The following is a 19858-nucleotide window of genomic DNA, read 5'->3' on the forward strand; positions in this document are numbered from 1 at the left end:
GGGTAGTTCACTACAGATTAATCCTTACCCTCCATGTTCCAGGGGTAGTTCACTACTTACCCTCCATGTTCCAGGGGTAGTTCACTACAGATTAATCCTTACCCTCCATGTTCCAGGGGTAGTTCACTACAGATTAATCCTTACCCTCCATGTTCCAGGGGTAGTTGACTACAGATTAATCCTTACCCTCCATGTTCCAGGGGTAGTTCACTACTTACCCTCCATGTTCCAGGAGTAGTTCACTACAGATTAATCCTTACACTCCATGTTCCAGGGGTAGTTCACTACAGATTAAGCCTTACCCTCCATGTTCCAGGGGTAGTTCACTACAGATTAAGCCTTACCCTCCATGTTCCACTACAGATTAAGCCTTACCCTCCATGTTCCAGGGGTAGTTCACTACAGATTAATCCTTACCCTCCATGTTCCAGGGGTAGTTCACTACAGATTAAGCCTTACCCTCCATGTTCCACTACAGATTAAGCCTTACCCTCCATGTTCCAGGGGTAGTTCACTACAGATTAAGCCTTACCCTCCATGTTCCAGGGGTAGTTCACTACAGATTAAGCCTTACCCTCCATGTTCCACTACAGATTAAGCCTTACCCTCCATGTTCCAGGGGTAGTTCACTACAGATTAAGCCTTAACCTCCATGTTCCACTACAGATTAAGCCTTACCCTCCATGTTCCAGGGGTAGATCACTACAGATTAAGCCTTACCCTCCATGTTCCAGGGGTAGTCCAATACAGATTAAGCCTTACCTTCCATGTTCCAGGGGTAGGTCACTACAGATTAAGCCTTACCCTCCATGTTCCAGGGGTAGGTCACTACAGATTAAGCCTTACCCTCCATGTTCCAGGGGTAGATCACTACAGATTAAGCCTTACCCTCCATGTTCCAGGGGTAGTTCACTACAGATTAAGACGTGTCCTTCCATGTTCCAGGGGTGGTTCACTACGGATTAAGCCTTACCCTCCATGTTCCAGGGTAGACTAAGCCAACTCTCTACTCTGACTAGGGCTGAGAGCGGAGACAAAAGCTTTAAAGGGAACAGTCGTCTCCCCTTGTGTAGTCTATAATTGCTGTGAATAATAATGGTGTTCCATTTTACATAACAGCAGTTCGTTTAGGAAATCAGAAGTATTATCAAAGTGCTTTGGCAAATCCATTTTTAGAAAAAAAGTTGTTTAAAGAAAGTAGTGCACTTTTCAACAGGTTTTGGAGGTCGTTACCGGACTCTAACCCTGCCAAGCTGTGGTCCATATTATTCCTCTGGTTTTTAGACGTCATTCCCGGACTCTAACCCTGCCAAACTGTGGTCCATATTATTACTCTGATCCTTACCTTGGTAATGCTGCAGTAATTTGTTGGTCCTGATGTCCCAGACCTTGACAGTGTTGTCTGTGCTTGCTGCAGCAATGCACGTTCCACTGGGGTGGAAGTCAGTGTAGTTTACATACCTAGATAACAGGACAGAAACAGACAATCTGTCAACATAGCATATACAGCTGAAGTCAGAAATATACATACACCTTTAGCCAAATACATTTAAACTCAGTTTCACACAGTCCCTGACATTTAATCCAAGTAAAAATTCCCTGTTTTAGGTCAGTTAGGATCAACACTTTATTTTAAGAATGTGAAATGTCAGAATAATAGTAGAGAGAATGATTTATTCCAGTTTTTATTTCTTTCATCACATTCCCAGCGGGTCGGAAGTTTGCATACACTCAATTAGTATTTGGTAGCATTCCCTTTAAATTGTTTAACTTGGATCAAAACTTTCGGGTAGCCTTCCATAAGCTTCCCACAATATCTTGAGTGAATTTTGGCCCATTCCTCCTGACAGAGCTGGTGTAACTGAGTCAGGTTTGTAGGCCTCCTTGCTCGCACATGGTTGTTCAGTTCTGCCCACAAATGTTCTATAGGATTGAGGTCAGGGCTTTGTGATGGCCACTCCAATACATTGAGTTTGTTGTCCTTAAGCCATTTGACACAACTTCGGAAGTATGCTTGGGGTCATTGTCCATTTGGAAGACCCATTTGTGACCAAGCTTTAACTTCCTGACTGATGTCTTGAGATGTTGCTTCAATATATCCACATAATTTTCCTCCCTCATGATGCCATCTATTTTGTGAAGTGCACCAGTCCCTCCTGCAGCAAAGCACCGCCACAACATGATGCTGCCACCCCCGTGCTTCACGGTTGAGATGGTGTTCTTCGGCTTGCAAGCCTCCCCCTTTTCCCTCCACACATAACGATGGTCATTATGGCCAAACAGTTATATTTTTCTTTCATCAGACCAGAGGAGATTTCTCCAAAAAGTACAATCTTTGTCCCCATGTGCAGCTGCAAACTGTAGTATGGATTTTTTATGGCGGTTTTGGTTTCCTTGCTGAGCGGCCTTTCAGCTTATGTCGATATAGGACTCGTTTTACTGTGGATATAGATACTTTTGTACCTGTATCCTCCAGCATCTTCACAAGGTCCTTTGCTGTTGTTCTGGGATTGATTTGCACTTTTCGCACCAAAGTACATGAATCTCTAGGAGACAGAATGCGTCTCCTTCCTGAGCGGTATGATGGCTGCGTGGTCCCATGGTGTTTATACTTGTGTACCATCGTTTGTACAGATGAACGTGGCACCTTCAGGCATTTGGAAATTGCTCCCAAGGATGATCCAGACTTGTGTAGGTATACGATTGTGGAGGTATTGGCTGATTTCTTTTAATTTTTCCATGATGTCAAGCAAAGAGGCACTGAGTTTGAAGGTAAGCCTTGAAATACATCCACAGGTACACCTCCAATTGACTAAAATTATGTCAATTAGCCTATCAGAAGCTTCTAAAGCCATGATATAATTTTCTGGAATTTTCCAAGCTGTTTAAAGGCACAGTCAACTTAGTGTACGTACATTTCTGACCCATTGGAATTGTGATACAGTGAATTATAAGTGAAATAATCTGTCTGTAAACAATTGTTGGAAAAATGACTTGTGTCATGCACAAAGTAGATGTCCTAACCGACTTGGCAAAACTATATCGTTTGTTAACAAGAAATTTGTGGAGTGGTTGAAAAACGAGTTTTAATGACTCCAAGCTAAGTGTATGTAAACTTCCGACTTCAACTGTAAACACAAGAACAATGGATAAACAACATGACATGCACAGTACCAGTCAAAAGTTTGGACACACCTACTCATTCAAGGATTTTTATTTTCTTTATTTTTAGTGAAGACATCAAAACTATGAAATAACACATATGGAATCATGTAGTAACCAAAAAAGTGATAAACAAATCAAAATAAATGTCATATTTGAGATTCTTCAAAGTAGCAACCCTTTGCCTTGATGACAACTTTGCACACTCTTGGCATTCTCTCAACCAGCATCACCTGGAATGCTTTTCCAACAGTCTTGAAGGTGTTCCCACATATGCTGAGCACATGTTGGCTGCTTTTCCTTCAATCTGCTGTCCAACTCATCCAAACCATCTCAATTGGGTTTAGGTTCTGTGATTGTGGAGGCCAGGTCATCTGATGCAGCAATCCATCACCCTCCGTTTTGGTCAAATAGCCCTTACACAGCCTGGAGGTGTGTTGGGTCATTGTCCTATTGAAAAATAAATGATAGTGCCAATAAGCGCCAACCAGATGGGATGGCGTATCACTGCAGAATGTTGTTATACCCATGCTAGTTAAGTGTGCCTTGAATTCTAAATAAATCACTGACAGTATGACCAGCAAAGCATCCAAACATCACACCTCCTCCTCCATGCTTCACGATGGGAACCACACATGCGGAGAGCATCCGTTCACCTACTCTGCGTCTCACAAAGACACGGCGGTTGGAACCAAAAATCTCAAATTTGGACTCATCTGACCAAAGGACAGATTTCCACTGGTCTAATGTCCATTGCTCATGTTTCTTGTCCCAAGCAAGTCTCTTCTTCCTATTGGTGTCCTTTAGTAGTGGTTTCTTTGCAGCAATTTGACCATGAAGACCCGATTCACACAGTCTCCTCTGAACAGTTGATGTTGAGATGTGTCTGTTACTTGAACTCTGTGAAGCATTTACTTGGGCTGCAATCTGAGGCTGGTAACTCTAATGAACTTATCCTCTGCAGCAGAGGTAACTCTGGGTCTTCCATTCCTGTGGCGGTCCTCATGAGAGCCAGTTTCATCATAGCTCTTGATGGTTTTTGCGACTGCACTTGAAGAAACTTTAAAAGTTATTGAATTGTTCCAGATTGACTGACCATCATGTCTTAAAGTAATGATGGACTGTCATTTCTCTTTGCTTATTTGAGCTGTTCTTGCCATAATATGGACTTGGTCTTTTACCAAATATGGATATCTTCTGTATACCACCCCTACCTTGTCACAACACAACTGATTGGCTCAAACGCAATAAGGAAAGAAATGCCAAAAGAATGTACTTTTAACAAGGCACACCTGTTAATTGAAATGTATTCCAGGTGACAACCTCATGAAGCTGGTTGAGATAATGCTAAGAGTGTGCAAAGCTGTCATCAAGGCAAAGGGTGGCTACTTTGAAGAATCTCAAATATAAAATATATTTTGATTTGTTTAAAACTTTTTTGGTTACTACATGATTCCATGTGTGTTATTTCATAGTTTTGATGTCTTCACTATTATTATACAATGTAGAAAATAGTAAAAATAAAGAAAAACCCTTGAATGAGTAGGTGTCAAAAGGTTTGAGGGTGTGGTGTGTGTGTGTGTGTGTGTGTGTGTGTGTGTGTGTGTGTGTGTGTGTGTGTGTGTGTGTGTGAGTGATAAGAGAGTGAGAGATGCATACACAGTGCATTTGGAAGTATTCATTTCCACATTTTGTTACATTACAGCCTTATTCTGAAATGGATTAAATGAACAATGAATCTACATACAATACCCCAAAATGACATAATGGAAATGTTTATGAAACATAAAAAAACAGAAATACCTTATTTACAGAAGTATTCACACCCTTTCCTATGAGACTCAAAATTGAGCTCAGGTGCGTCCTGTTTCTATTGATCATCCTTGAGATGTTTCTACAATTTGGAGTCCACCTGCAGTAAATTCAATTGATTGGGCATGATTTGGAAAGGCACACACCTGTCTATATAAGGTCCCACAGTTGACAGTGCATGTCAGAGCAAAAACCAAGCCATGAGATCAAAGGAATTGTCCGTAGAGCTCCAAGTCAGGATTGTGTCGAGTCATAGATCTGGGGAAGGGTACCAACTAATTTCTGCAGCATTGAAGGTCCCCAAGAACACAGTGGCCTCCATCATTTTTAAATGAAAGAAGTTTGAAACCACCAAGACTCTTCCTAGAGCTGGCTGCCCGGCCAAACTGAGCAATCAGGGAAGAAGGGCCTTGGTCAGGGACGTGACCAAGAACCCGATGGTCACTGACAGAGCTCCAGAGTTCTTCTGTGTAGATGGGAGAACCTTCCAAAAGGACAACCATCTCTGCAGCACTCCACCAATCTGGCCTTTATGGTAGAGTGGCCAGATGGAAGCCACTCCTTAGTAAAAGGCACATGACAGCCCGCTTGGCGTTTGCCAAAAGGCACCTAAAGGACTCACAGACCATGAGAAACAAGATTCTTTGGTCTGATGAAACCAAGATTTAACTCTTTGGCCTGAATGCCAAGCGTCACATCTTGAGGAAACCTGGCACCATCCCTACGGTGAAGCATGGTGGTGGCAGCATCATGCTGTGGGGATGTTTTTCAACAGCAGGGGCTGGGAGACTAGTCAGGATCGAGGGAAAGGAGCAAATTGCAAAGAGATCCTTGATGAAAACCTGCTCTTGAGTGCTCAGGACCTCAGACTGGGGTGAAGGTTCACCTTCCAACAGGACAACGACCCTAAGCACACTGCCAAGACAACGCAGGAGAGGCTTCGGGACAAGTCTCTGAATGTCCTTGAGTGGCCCAGCCAGAGCCCAGACTTGAACCCGATCGAACATCTCTGGAGAGACCTGAAAATAACTGCAGCGACGCTCCCCATCCAACCTGACAGAGCTTGAGAGGATCTGCAGAGAAGAATGGAGGAAATTCCCCAAATACAGGTGTGCCAAGCTTGTAGCGTCATACCGAAGAAGACTCAAGGCTGTAAATACCGCCAAACGTTCTTCAACAAAGAACAGAGTAAAGGGTCTGAATACTTATGTAAATGTATTTTTCAGTTTTAAACTTCCTTTTAATTTGAAACTTTTCTAAAAACCTGTTTTTCTTTTGTCATTATGGGGGTATTGTGATGTCATTATGGGGGTATTGTGTGTAGATTGATGAGGGGTAAATCTATTTAATCCATTTTAGAATAAGGTTGTAACGTAACAAAATGTGGGAAAAAGTCAAGGGCTCTGAATACTTTCCGAACGCACTGTATACAGATTAAGCCTTACCCTCCATGTTCCAGGGGTAGTTCACTACAGATTAAGCCTTACCCTCCATGTTCCAGGGGTAGTTCACTACAGATTAAGCCTTACCCTCCATGTTCATAGAATGAGTGGATACACTCCTGACTGTTCTTGTCCCAGATCTTAATGCTCTTGTCGTCACTGGCCGACACGATCAACCTGCCGTCTGGTGAAAACCTGAAGACAGAAAGGACCAACAATGGCATACGCACTAAACATAAATACACTATTTGAAATACTATACTTCAGTTATAACTTGTATAATGCTTTAAAAATGTACATAAAGCCTGTTTTAATATTTGTGTGTTATGAGAGAAACAGTAACAGATAGCCTGATCTCAGATCTGTTGGATGCCGTCTTGCTAAATCGTATGTTCATTGTCATAGAGAGCACAAACAGATCTGAGACCAGGCTAAGAAACAGATTGTTGATTCCATAAAGCCATCGTAAATCATAACGTTGTTGTGAGGGTAAAAACAGGTTATCGGTTTCATACTTGGCACAGCGGACCCAGTTCATGTGTTGGTTGAGAGAGAAAAGGAACTTCTGTCTGTGAACGGTCCAAACTTTGAGAGTTTTGTCGTCGGAGGCGGTGACCAAGGTCTGTCCGTCACCGGAGAAACTGACACTGCGGACCGTTCCGGTGTGGGCTCGGAACACTGTGGACTCGCCCTTACTGAAAGGAAGAAACAGAGGAATTATGACCCCTCCCCCAGGCCCAATTTCCTGACCAACTGAGTTTTTCTTATTCTACTCATGGCCATCGTGGCATTACAAAATGAAATTAAAATGTAACTGTATTTGTCACGTAAAACGACAGGAGCCTCGTCTATCAATAATACTTAGGCACAAATCTGTGCGTAAACCATGCGCGTGGGACCATTTCACACTCAAAGTATGAGATTTATCATTATGAACGTTTGTTTGATTTTGAGTCAATTTTACACACAGCCATAACCATGCATATGCACAGTGCCAAGTGGTTTGTTGGGAAAATATATGTTGAAAATGTGTACAATTGTGAGTAATTATTTCAAATAAGTTTTAATTTTTTTTATTACATTTTTATTTCAATTTTTTTACAATAATAACCAATAACCAATACAGTCATTTGTTAAATTAGAGGCAAGTGTGAAAGGTAAACCATTGTATAAATCCTATTTGAAAAAAGACGGAGATAATGGGAGATGCAATGAGAGATGTCTGATCTGCTCTGTCAGGAAGATCCGACACAAGCTGTACTTTCACAGGGAACGAGCGCGTGTTTTTTTTTTTTTTAAAGAGACTGGTGGGAACGTTTTCTGCAGAAAATACAGATTGGTTTTGGGAAACGATGTCTGACGAGCCAATCTTATAGGATTTTTTTTTATGGAAGGGATTTAAGGTCTACTTAAAAAAAAAAAAGGCAAACATGTCATTGTGGTGGACTAGTGCTAAGTGCTACTACCCACCCTCGGTTTTTCAGCATTGGGAACTTCTCAGCTTGAGCTGCTGATTGACGTCTCACAGCCATTCGATGAGCCAATGTTTTGGATGCAATAAAAAAATAAAAAATAAAAAAAACAGAACAGTAGTAACACACAGTTTCCATGGCACCAACAGGATGAAGTCAAGAGGGGGTTTCTTTGCCATGACGCCATCAATGGGTTTCCCCATTACAAAACACAGTGATAGAGACAGCGACCCCCCCCCCCCCCCAAAAAAAAATGATTTTAACTAAGGTTAACGGAATGCGTTTCCGCTCTTTATTCTTTATGATATGTGACGTGCAGAAGACGCTGCTGAATGTCTTGGCCAGGTGGAACGTCTGACTCGTTCGTTCTGCCAGAACAGCAATGTTGGCCTATAAAGCCTACAGGAAGGAGCTGTTGAGGATGGATGGCTTTATTAGTGATAGAGGTCGACCGATTATGATTTAACGCCGATACCGATTGTTGGGTGGCCAAAAAAGCCGATACCGATTAATCAGCCGATTTTTATTTTATTTTTTTATTTTTTTGCTGTTGTAATAATGACAACTACAACAATACTGAATGAACACTTATTTTAACTTAATATAATACATCAATAAAATCTATTTAGCCTCAAATAAATAATGAAACATGTTCAATTTGGTTTAAATAATGCAAAACAAAGTGTTGGAGAATAAAGTAAAAGTGCAATATGTGCCATGTAAAAAAGCTATCGTTTAAGTTCCTTGCTCAGAACATGAGAACATATGAAAGCTGGTGGTTCCTTTTAAAATGAGTCTTCAATATTCCCAGGTAAGTTTTAGGTTGTAGTTATTATAGGACTATTTCTCTCTATACGATTTGTATTTCATATACCTTTGACTATTGGATGTTCTTATAGGCACTTTAGTATTGCCAGTGTAACAGTATAGCTTCCGTCCCTCTCCTCGCTCCTACCTGGGCTTGAACCAGGAACACATCGACAACAGCCACCTTCGAAGCAGCGTTACCCATGTAGAGGAAGGGAAACAACTACTCCAAGTCTCAGAGCGAGTGACGTTTTAAACGCTATTCGTGCGCACCCCGCTAACTAGCTAGCCATTTCACATCGGTTACACCAGCCTAATCTCGGGAGTTGACAGGCTTGAAGGGGTGGGTATAATTTGTGGAACGTTCCAACAGGAATCTGTTCCAAAAAACGTAAAGTAAAAAGGTTGCCAACCAACAATGCATACAAAGTAGCAATGCATACAAACCTAGCTAACTAGCTGCCGAATAGGCATCAACTCACCACGTAGCTTATTCTTAATGTTTGTCCATAGGCAACCAGAGTGAGGACAGACATTTTTCGGAATAAACGTGATGAGTGAAAAACGCTGGTGCCTACCATCGCTCAGTCAGACTGCTCTATCAAATCATAGACTTAATTATAACATAATAAACACACAGAAATACGAGCCTTTGGTCATTAATATGGTCGTATCCGGAAACTATCATCTCATCTCGTGGAGTGCAATGTAAGGCAGGTGGTTTGAGCGTTGGACTAGTAACCAAGGTTACCAAAACGAATCCCCGAATCCCCCCTGAACAAGGCAGTTAGCCCCCGTTCCTAGGCCGTCATTGAAAATAAGAATGTTCTTAATCTGACTTGCCTAGTTAAATAAAGGTGTTAAAAAAATTAAAATACAAAAAAAAAAATAAAAAAAAAAAATAAATATATATATATATATATATATATATATATATATATATATATATATATATAAAAATATATTCAAATTTAAAAAAATATTAAAAAATTTTAAATACTAAAATAAACATTTAATACAAATGTTTTTTTTTTAAATATAAAAATTAAAAAATGAATTTAAAAAATATATATAAAAAAAAAAATATATATATATATATATAAATAAAATAAAAATCGGCGTCCAAAAATACCGATTACCGATTGTTATGAAAACTTTAAATCGGCCCTAATTATTCGGCCATTCCGATTAATCGGTCGACCTCTAATTAGTGAATGTTGACAACTCATTTGAAGTATATTTGCCATCTATAAAGCAACTTGAATTGTCCTAATGGTTCTCTCTTTGTAGATGTGTTTTATATTTTAACTGGTCAAACCACAACTGAGTGAGTCAAATCAAACCTTTTGATTGTACTCAGTCTCTGACACTAATACCTCTATTTCAGTCACAGAAAGGTTTGTTATTCTCTGGGTTTTTTTTGGTTTCGCCGTTGTTATTTCATGGTACAGCGTTGTATATTCCCCCCCACAGGCTTTAAAAGGGGTGATTATCACCATATATGGTTAATTAAGGGGCGTTTCGAAATTCAAAACCAGCCAAGGACGTGCACGAGCACTGAGGCTAAGAACAATTGGTATGTATCAACAGTTATATCCTACAGGTGTGCGTGTGAAGCTAGTAGGATCGTTTGATAAATTAAAAACATTTTTATTTGCGTACAAACATTCAAAATGGCGTTCATAAGTAATATTTTAGAATAGTTTCTACTCAATATTGATAAATGAGGCCGCAGATGTAGTTTTAATGACTCCAACCTAAGTGTACATAAACTTCCGACTTCAACTGTATTTAGCAGTCTTATGGCTTGGGGGTAGAACCTGTTCAGCATCCTGTTGGTTCCAGACTTGGTACGTCGGTACCGCTTGCCGTGCGGTAGCAGGGAGAACAGTCTATGACTTGGGTGGCTGGAGTCTTTGACAATTTTTAGGGCCTTCCTCTGACACCGCCTAGTATAAAGCTCGTGGATGACAGGGAGCTTGGCCCCAGTGATGTGCTGGGCCGTACGCACTACCCTCTGTAGCGGTTTGTGGTCGAATGCAAAGCAGTTGCCATGCCAAGCGGTGATGCAACAAATCAAGAAGCGGATGGGGGCGTGCTCCAGCCCTCCGTTTCCTGTTTGTCCACGATCAGCTCCTTTGTCTTGCTGACGTTGAAGGAAAGGTTGTTGTCCTGGAAACCACACTGCCAGGTCATTGACCTCCTCCCTATAGGCTTTCTCGTCGTTGTTGGTGATCAGGCCCAACACCGTCGTGTTGTCAGCAAACTTTAATGATGGTGTTGGAGTCGTGCGCGGCCATGCAGTCGTGGGTGAACAGGGAGTACAGGAAGGGACTAAGCACGCACCCCTGAGGGGCCCCCGTGCTGAGGATCAGCGTGGCAGACCTGTTGCTGCCTACCCTCACCACCCGTCAGGAAGTCCAGGATCCAGTTGCAGAGGGAGGTGTTTAGTCCCAGGGTCCTTAGCTTAGTGATGAGCTTTGAGGGCACTATGGTGTTGAACGCTGAGCATTCTCACATAGATGTTCCTCTTGCACAGGTGCTTATCCATTGTGTTATGTGAAAGAAGGTATGCTCTCTGAAGGTTTTCACTCCAACACTCTGCAGCATGACAGAGTCGTCATGTAAATATTTCATCGAGTCTTAGAGAGTGTAGTATATTCTATGAGTGTGTGTGTGTGTTATTTTGACAGGAAATTCATACTGAGACTAGGGTCTAATTTACAGATGAGCCCTTCATAAATACATCAAACACATACAATACACACAATTAGAACAATAAAAATAGAAAAACAGACACATTTATCAACACAGAGGTGTCTGATCATGACACTGAACTGATCCAGTAGGGTCCAGAACATCTCATTCCAGAGAGTTCTGTGAGTTGATCCACGTAAAGCAGACAACAAGAACTAAAAGCAGCTCTGTGGAGACCGAAGGGCCTTCCAATGTTTTTTGGTTTTGTTGTGTTATTCAAGCCTGAGACTGGGTTTGGTCATTTGCAAGTATAAATTGAATTAATGATGACAGATACAAATAGGAAGTTTCTGCATGAGTGCTTTGTATAGAAACACAAAAAAAATGCTGCTCTCCTTACATAGAGAGGCCCAAACCACTTTTTGATACAAAGCACAAACCATCACCAGTAATAGACCTAAGGGAACAATGGTGAGTTCTAGAACCATCACCAGTAATAAACCTAAGGGAACAATGGTGAGTTCTAGAATCATCACCAGTAATAAACCTAAGGGAACAATGGTGAGTTCTAGAATCATCACCAGTAATAAACCTAAGGGCCCAATGGTGAGTTCTAGAACCATCATCAGTAATAAACCTCAGGGACCAATGGTGAGTTCTAGAACCATCACCAGTAATAGACCTAAGGGAACAATGGTGAGTTCTAGAACCATCACCAGTAATAAACCTAAGGGAACAATGGTGAGTTCTAGAACCATCACCAGTAATAGACCTAAGGGAACAATGGTGAGTTCTAGAACCATCATCAGTAATAAACCTAAGGGAACAATGGTGAGTTCTAGAACCATCATCAGTAATAAACCTCAGGGACCAATGGTGAGTTCTAGAACCATCACCAGTAATACACCTAAGGGCCCAATGGTGAGTTCTAGAACCATCACCAGTAATAAACCTAAGGGAACAATGGTGAGTTCTAGAACCATCACCAGTAATAAACCTAAGGGCCCAATGGTGAGTTCTAGAACCATCACCAGTAATAAACCTAAGGGAACAATGGTGAGTTCTAGAACCATCATCAGTAATAAACCTAAGGGAACAATGGTGAGTTCTAGAACCAGCACCAGTAATAAACCTAAGGGCCCAATGGTGAGTTCTAGAACCATCACCAGTAATAAACCTAAGGGAACAATGGTGAGTTCTAGAACCATCCCCAGTAATAAACCTAAGGGCCCAATGGTGAGTTCTAGAACCATCACCAGTAATAAACCTCAGGGACCAATGGTGAGTTCTAGAACCATCCCCAGTAATACACCTAAGGGAACAATGGTGAGTTCTAGAACCATCACCAGTAATAAACCTAAGGGCCCAATGGTGAGTTCTAGAACCATCATCAGTAATAAACCTAAGGGAACAATGGTGAGTTCTAGAACCATCACCAGTAATAGACCTAAGGGAACAATGGAAAACAGCATCTAGCTGTATATAGATAATATCCCAGAATCTAAAATAGACATGAAAGTGTCCTGGACAATATCTTTCCTGTTAACTAAAGTCAGACAGGCTTTGTTTCTGTAAAACAAACCAACTTTAAACTTCAACTTCTTCACCAGCTCAGTGACATGTTTTTTTAATTTAAATGACAGTGTCATCAAGCCAGATGCCAAGATATTTGTAGGAAGGAAGTGGCTCAGTTTGAAAGCAGTGCTTCAGCAGCAGTCAGATGTTACAGTGGTGTTATTCCTGGGATACAGTCCTCTCAGATAACACACGCTCCACATACTACAAAAATGTCATTCACATACAACTAAATGGAAAACTGCTGGACTGAATGGGAAAATCTGTTCAATCGAAGTGCTGTTGAAAAATTGAGCACTTCTCCAAGTCGTCTAGACTACAAACTTCCTAGCACTTCCTCTCCAAGCCGCCTAGGCTCAGTTGGTAGAGCATGGTGTTTGCAACGCCAGGGTTGTGGGTTCGATTCCCACGGGGGACCAGTACGGTAAAACAAATGTATGAAATGTATGCATTCACAACTGTAAGTCGCTCTGGATAAGAGCGTCTGCTAAATTACTAAAATGTAAATGTAAAATGTAGGCTACAAACTTCCTCTCCAAGCCGCCTAGACTACAAACTTCCTATCTCCATTCAGACAAATCCATTATTCACACTTCACTGTCTAGCCATTCTTTCCACCATAGATTCTTCTATTCACACATCATGTTATAGAAGGAGAAGGCTGCAGCACCAGAGCGTGAGCGTGTTCTCCATTGTCAGATCTTACACCAGTAAGAGCATAGTTAACATCTTCCTTCTCTCTGTTCCAGTAAACACATGTGGAGTCACATGACTGTCTAGGTTTCAGAGGCAGTCCTCCATGGTTGAGTGACTAAGGTTCTCCTCTGTCTGGCTGATTTATTCACACAACCTTCAGATTATAAAAGGTCTAATAAAACATGCCTTTTGTGAACACTCACACTTTACTACTAGCAGAGACTTTGCTGATAGCTACTTTATTGAGGAAATGTACTCACTATGACTGATATATGTGGTTGGCCATCCTAGCTACCTTAAGATGAATGTACTAACTGTATGTCGCTCTGGATAAGAGATCTGCTAAATGACACAAATGTAAAATGTAACATCACTGCCACCCAGCGGCAATATGTGGCATAAATAATTTATGGGAAGTGTATAATAGCCACATCTTCAATTCTATCTTTTAAAAACATTTTTTTATTTTATTTAAGGGAACAATGGTGAGTTCTAGAACCAGCACCAGTAATTAACCTAAGGGAACAATGGTGAGTTCTAGAACCATCACCAGTAATAGACCTAAGGGAACAATGGTGAGTTCTAGAACCAGCACCAGTAATTAACCTAAGGGAACAATGGTGAGTTCTAGAACCATCACCAGTAATAGACCTAAGGGAACAATGGTGAGTTCTAGAACCATCACCAGTAATACACCGTAAGGGAACAATGGTGAGTTCTAGAACCAGCACCAGTAATAGACCTAAGGGAACAATGGTGAGTTCTAGAACCAGCACCAGTAATAAACCTAAGGGAACAATGGTGAGTTCTAGAACCATCACCAGTAATAGACCTAAGGGAACAATGGTGAGTTCTACAACCATCACCAGTAATAGACCTAAGGGAACAATGGAAAACAGCATCTAGCTGTATATAGATAATATCCCAGAATAATAATAATAATTCTTATTTACAAGGACGGCCTACCGGGGAACAGTGGGTTAACTGCCTTGTTCAGGGGCAGAACGACAGATTTTTACCTTGTCAGCTCATGGGATTCGATCCAGCAACCTTTCGGTTACCGCCCGTTACCGGCCCAACGCTCTAACCACAAGGCTACCTGCCGCCCCAAAACAATGTATGGGGGGGTGAGAGACTTACACACTGGGCACCCAGAGGCGGACAGTCTTGTCCCTGGAAGCTGAGGCCACCAGATGTCCGGAGGGAGAGAACTGGACTGACGTCACAGCGTCTTTATGTCCCACAAACCGATAGGCTCTCATTTGGGGCTTCAAGTTCCAGATCATGAGACAGGAATCCATGGAGCCGGTCGCTGGAGACAACAAGAACATAGACATATTATCAGTTCATTATATTATCAGTTAGCTATAATATATATAAATGGAGCCTGTAACTGGAGCAACCAAGATCAGAGAGACATATAAAGAAGTTAGTCGAGTCTGTTGCCACATGTGTGTGGAGCCTATAGCTGGGGCAGGAGCAAACGCTAGCGGGACACACTATTCAACAGCCAGTGAAATAGCAGGGCGGCAAATTCAAAACAACAAAAATCTCATAATTCAAATTTCTCAAAACATACAACTATTATATCCCATTTTAAAAGATACACTTCTCGTTAGTCCAATAACATTGTCCGATTTCAAAAAGGCTTTATTGGCGAAAGCATAACATTCGATTATGTTAGGACAGCGCCGAGACAAGAAAAACCACACAGACATTTTCCAAGCAAGGAGAGGCGTCACAAAAACCAGAAATACAGCTAACATTAATCACTAACCTTTGATGATCTTCATCAGATGGCACTCATAGGACTTCATGTTACACAATACATGTATGTTTTGCTCGATAAAGTTCATATTTATATCCCAAAAAAACATTTTACATTGGGGTGTAATGTTCAGAAATGTTTTGCCTCCCAAAACTTCCAGTGAATGAGAACATCAATTTACAGAAATACTCATCATAAACATTGATAAAATATTCAACAGTTATTCAAAGAATTATAGATACACTTCTCCCTAATGCAACCGCTGTGTCCGATTTCAAAAAAGCTTTACGGCGAAAGCAAATTTTGCAATAATCTGAGTACAGCGCTCAGATATCAAAACAAGCCATACAGATACCTGTCATTTTGGAGTCAACAGAAATAACAAAAATTACATTATAAATATTCACTTACCTTTGATGATCTTCATCAGAATGCACTCCCAGGAATCCCAGTTCCACAATAAATGTTTATTTTGTTCGATAAAGTCCATAATTTATGTCCAAATACCTCCTTTTTGTTTGCGCGTTTAGTCCACTACTCCAAATGCAGGAAGCGAGCGCAAAATGTCACGACGAAAAGTAAAAAAAGTTAGATTTACGTTCGTAGAAACATGTGAAACGATGTATAGCATCAATCTTTAGGATGTTTTTATCATAAATCTTCAGTAATATTGCAACCGGACAATTCCAATGTCTTCAAAAAAGAAAAGGAACACAGCTAACTCTCACATGAGTGAGCGCCACTGAACTCATGTCATTCTCTCAGTCATCTGACTCCAGGACCTCTTGTTCTCTCCCCAGTCACAGTAGAAGCATGAAACAACGTTCTAAAGACTGTTGACATCTAGTGGAAGCCTTAGGAAGTGAAAAATGAACCCTAAGTCACTGTATACTGTATAGGCAATCACTTGAAAAACTACAAGCCTCAGATTTCCACACTTCCTGGTTGGATTTTTCTCAGGTTTTTGCCTGCCATATGAGTTCTGTTATACTCACAGACATCATTCAAACAGTTTTAGAAACTTCAGAGTGTTTTCTATCCAAATCTACTAATAATATGCATATCCTACCTTCTGAGCCTGAGTAGCAGGCAGTTTACTACGGGTACGCCTTTCATCCGGACGTCAAAATACTGCCCCCTACCCTAGAGAAGTTAACTGGCTAGCTAGTCTGGTCCCATGATGCATGTTGTATGTGGAGCCGGTCACTGGATGAACCAAGAATACCACGGTGTATTCATTAGTGCACAATGTAGAAAACGGTTGCAAACATAAATGAAAACGAGTTTCTATTGTACATATTCAGGTAGGTCCCTCCCCATTTGCGTCGGTTGGGTTTCCAGTGAATATACCCCAGTTAACTAGCCAGGTCGTGCCATAGTAGTGTCATAGCTGTGGGACAGAATATCTGGAGTCTGTGTATTGGTTGGAAAACAACAATATTGTCCGATTTCATCCATGTGTGATCCTAACGGCAGCCAACTGTCTAACTCAGCAGGAATATGGTGCGGTTCAGACAAAAAGTTAGATTCAGACATTTATTTGATAGCGAGGAACACATTTCACTTTACGCCTGGTAAGTAAAGTTTCCAGAGATTATACATATGCCTTCGTTGACAGGAAACTTAATTTTGATGAAGCCGGTTATATTGTTGTTATTTTCCGTCGCCATCCATCTGAACGATCCACAACTCAGGGAGTCCAACCAATACACAGAATCCAGATGTTCTGTCTCAGAGCTATTAGTGAATATGCTGTAACCAGCCCTGTCTCTGCCAAGCTACAGCTGCAACGATAAAAACACTGATAGAGTTGGCTAAAGCACAAACAGACTGTACCCATTAGACACCTAATACAGTTTAAGACAAACAGACTGTACCCATTGCACCAGTGGTTCCCAAACTGGTCTAGGGCTACAAAGTGGTCCCACACAAAAAAAATGCTTTATAAGAAAATAGTTGTTTTTAAGGAACTCAGTCCGACTTTAAACTTACTATTGAAAGTTATAATAGTAGAATGTACAAGGTGCCATTTCTATATTGGGTAGTGCATCATTTCATTTATACATTTTACCTTTATTTAACTAGGCAAGTCAGTTAAGAACATATTCTTATTTACAATGACGGCCTACCGGGGAACAGTGGGTTAACTGCTTTGTTCAGGGGGCAGAACGACAGATTTTTACCTTGTCAGCTCGGGGATTCGTTCTAGCAACCTTTCGTTTACTGGCCCAACGCTCTAACCACTAGGCTACCTGCCGGTGCTAACATAATAGTGAGGTTATCTATGGACTAAAAAAAACTAAATAAAAAAACAGCTGAGTTGAGTTAGTTGATCTGGACAATTCTTACAAGTTATAAATAGCTCTCTAAGGTATGTAATGACCAACATGACAAGAGGAACTGATGATTGGGGTTCCCGAGTGGCTCAGGGCGTCATTACAGACACCCTGGTTCGAATCCAGGCTGTATCACAACCGGCTGTGATTGGGAGTCCACAAGGGCAGCGTACAATTGGCCCAGTGTCGTCCAGGTTTGGCCAGTGTAGGCCATCATTGTAAATAAGAATTTGTTCTTAACTGACTTGAACTAGTTAAATAAAAGGTTAAATTAAAAAATATTTACAAATGTCAACACTCACTGGATTCTACCCACACATTAACTCCATAGTCTGCTGCTACTCTGTTTATTATCTATCCTTATTGCCTAGTCCCTTTTGTCCCTACCTACATGTACATATTACCTCAATTACCTCATACCCCTTCACATTGTCTCAGTACTGGTAATCCTTGTATATAGTCTTATTATTGTTATTTCTGTTTCCTTTTTTGCAAATTTCTCTTGCTTTTTAACTCCGCATTGTTGGGAAGAGCTCATAAGTAAACATATTACGGGTAAACGTCTACACCTGTAGTATCGGGCGCATGTACCAAATATATTTGATTTTTATTTGTATTTGAATGATTGACGAACAACAACACTTACCAATTTGTTTCATGTTACAGTTGAAGTCAACGCTTGTTATGGTGTCTCTGTGGCCCTTGAAGTGCCTCTCCAGGGTTGGATCATCCTAACAATGTGAAAGGAAGATGTTTACAGTATTAGCCGGTCAGTTGATTGGTTGACAACTCATCATCATCATGTTTACTTACCAATGCGGAAGTCATCTTCAGATGATGGACAAACACAACTCCCTCAGAAAACAACTAGCTAGCTGCCTAGTAAGCTAGCAAACTGTTCTCAAATACAGTAACGTTCAGCACAAATAGATAATAATAATTGATGTGCAACACAAGGCATTGTTTACAAATTCACTGGGTGGCTTGTCAGCTGCTTGGTTACCAAGGCCAACTCATTATCCACAACGTTAGATACCGTAACCTAGCGTTCTTCCTGGCTTCAATACGCACGATAAGCAAAACTGTCGGTCATTAAAATGTTTCCGTACATCCAAAGTTCCGAGACGAGTTATAATTAGCTAATTATTTTTCATAAAACAGTGTCGTTTGATGATTTTTTGCTATATCACCTGCTGCTTACAAACGCTAGAAGTCGACGTCGCTGACAACAGACTCCAGTGTCGTTTGAGTTTGCGCGCCGCATCGAGCGCCAACTTCGGTTGAGAATTTTAAAGGGGAAGGTGATGTCGTAATGTAATTGGCCGACCAAAATACAACTGTAATCAACGCCACAGACACCAGGGGTCAGTAGAATCTCGTTGGTAAAAGGTCACTTTATACAAGTTTACTTTAACCAGGGTTGCCCTAGCAAAATACATTTGGACGTATTAAACAATATAATAAATTGCAGACTGCAGAACTATACTTGCTGGAGCATAAAATAAAGAATATTTTAACAATTTTCTGAGATCCCTGCAAGCAGTCACATATCATTTTCCACCTCCCCTAGGGCTCCATAATTAATCGAATTCACATGGAAATCACAATATTGACATGTTTAATATTCATACCGCAAGAAATACATATCATAGCCATATTGCATGCAAAGTGGCAATGCATTTTTTTGGAGGGGGGGGGGGCTGTTTTGCATGTTATTTTGGCATTAATACGTGTCACATATCAGTTTTCAAACAATGTAATAAAAAATATAATTGAGTTAATAAAGCAGCGTACAAACATGGGTCTCGTTTTTATTTTCTAGAGTAAAGCAGCTCCGACATGCAGGTGTTTCAGCCCAGCTCAGTGCTTTCTGTGGTGGAGGGGCAGCCAGAGGAATATACAGGTGTTTCAGCCCAGCTCAGTGCTTTCTGTGGGGGTGGGGCAGGCAGAGGAATATACAGGTGTTTCAGCCCAGCTCAGTGCTTTCTGTGGTGGAGGGGCAGCCAGAGGAATATACAGGTGTTTCAGCCCAGCTCCGTGCTTTCTGTGGTGGTGGGGCAGCCAGAGGAATATACAGGTGTTTCAGCCCAG

The 19858-nt window shown here is 41.1% G+C and overlaps 1 protein-coding gene across 1 annotated transcript in view; it reads right to left on the minus strand.

The window, feature by feature from the left end:
• The window catches only part of LOC106583797 (uncharacterized), a 113695-nt gene extending 94668 nt beyond the window's left edge, over nt 1-19027 (minus strand). The window contains exons 1-6 of the mRNA XM_045705647.2: nt 18581-19027; nt 18414-18498; nt 14804-14975; nt 6932-7111; nt 6504-6611; nt 1346-1461 (exon numbers count right to left, since the gene is read on the minus strand). Of these exons, the coding sequence (XP_045561603.1) occupies nt 1346-1461; nt 6504-6611; nt 6932-7111; nt 14804-14975; nt 18414-18498; nt 18581-18595 (676 nt within the window). The 5' untranslated portion in view covers nt 18596-19027. The remainder of the gene's footprint in view (nt 1-1345; nt 1462-6503; nt 6612-6931; nt 7112-14803; nt 14976-18413; nt 18499-18580) is intronic.
• Between the last annotated feature and the right edge of the window lie 831 nt (nt 19028-19858).

Source organism: Salmo salar, chromosome 22 (assembly GCF_965601325.2).
Source record: "Salmo salar chromosome 22, fSalSal1, whole genome shotgun sequence".
NCBI lineage: Eukaryota > Metazoa > Chordata > Actinopteri > Salmoniformes > Salmonidae > Salmo > Salmo salar.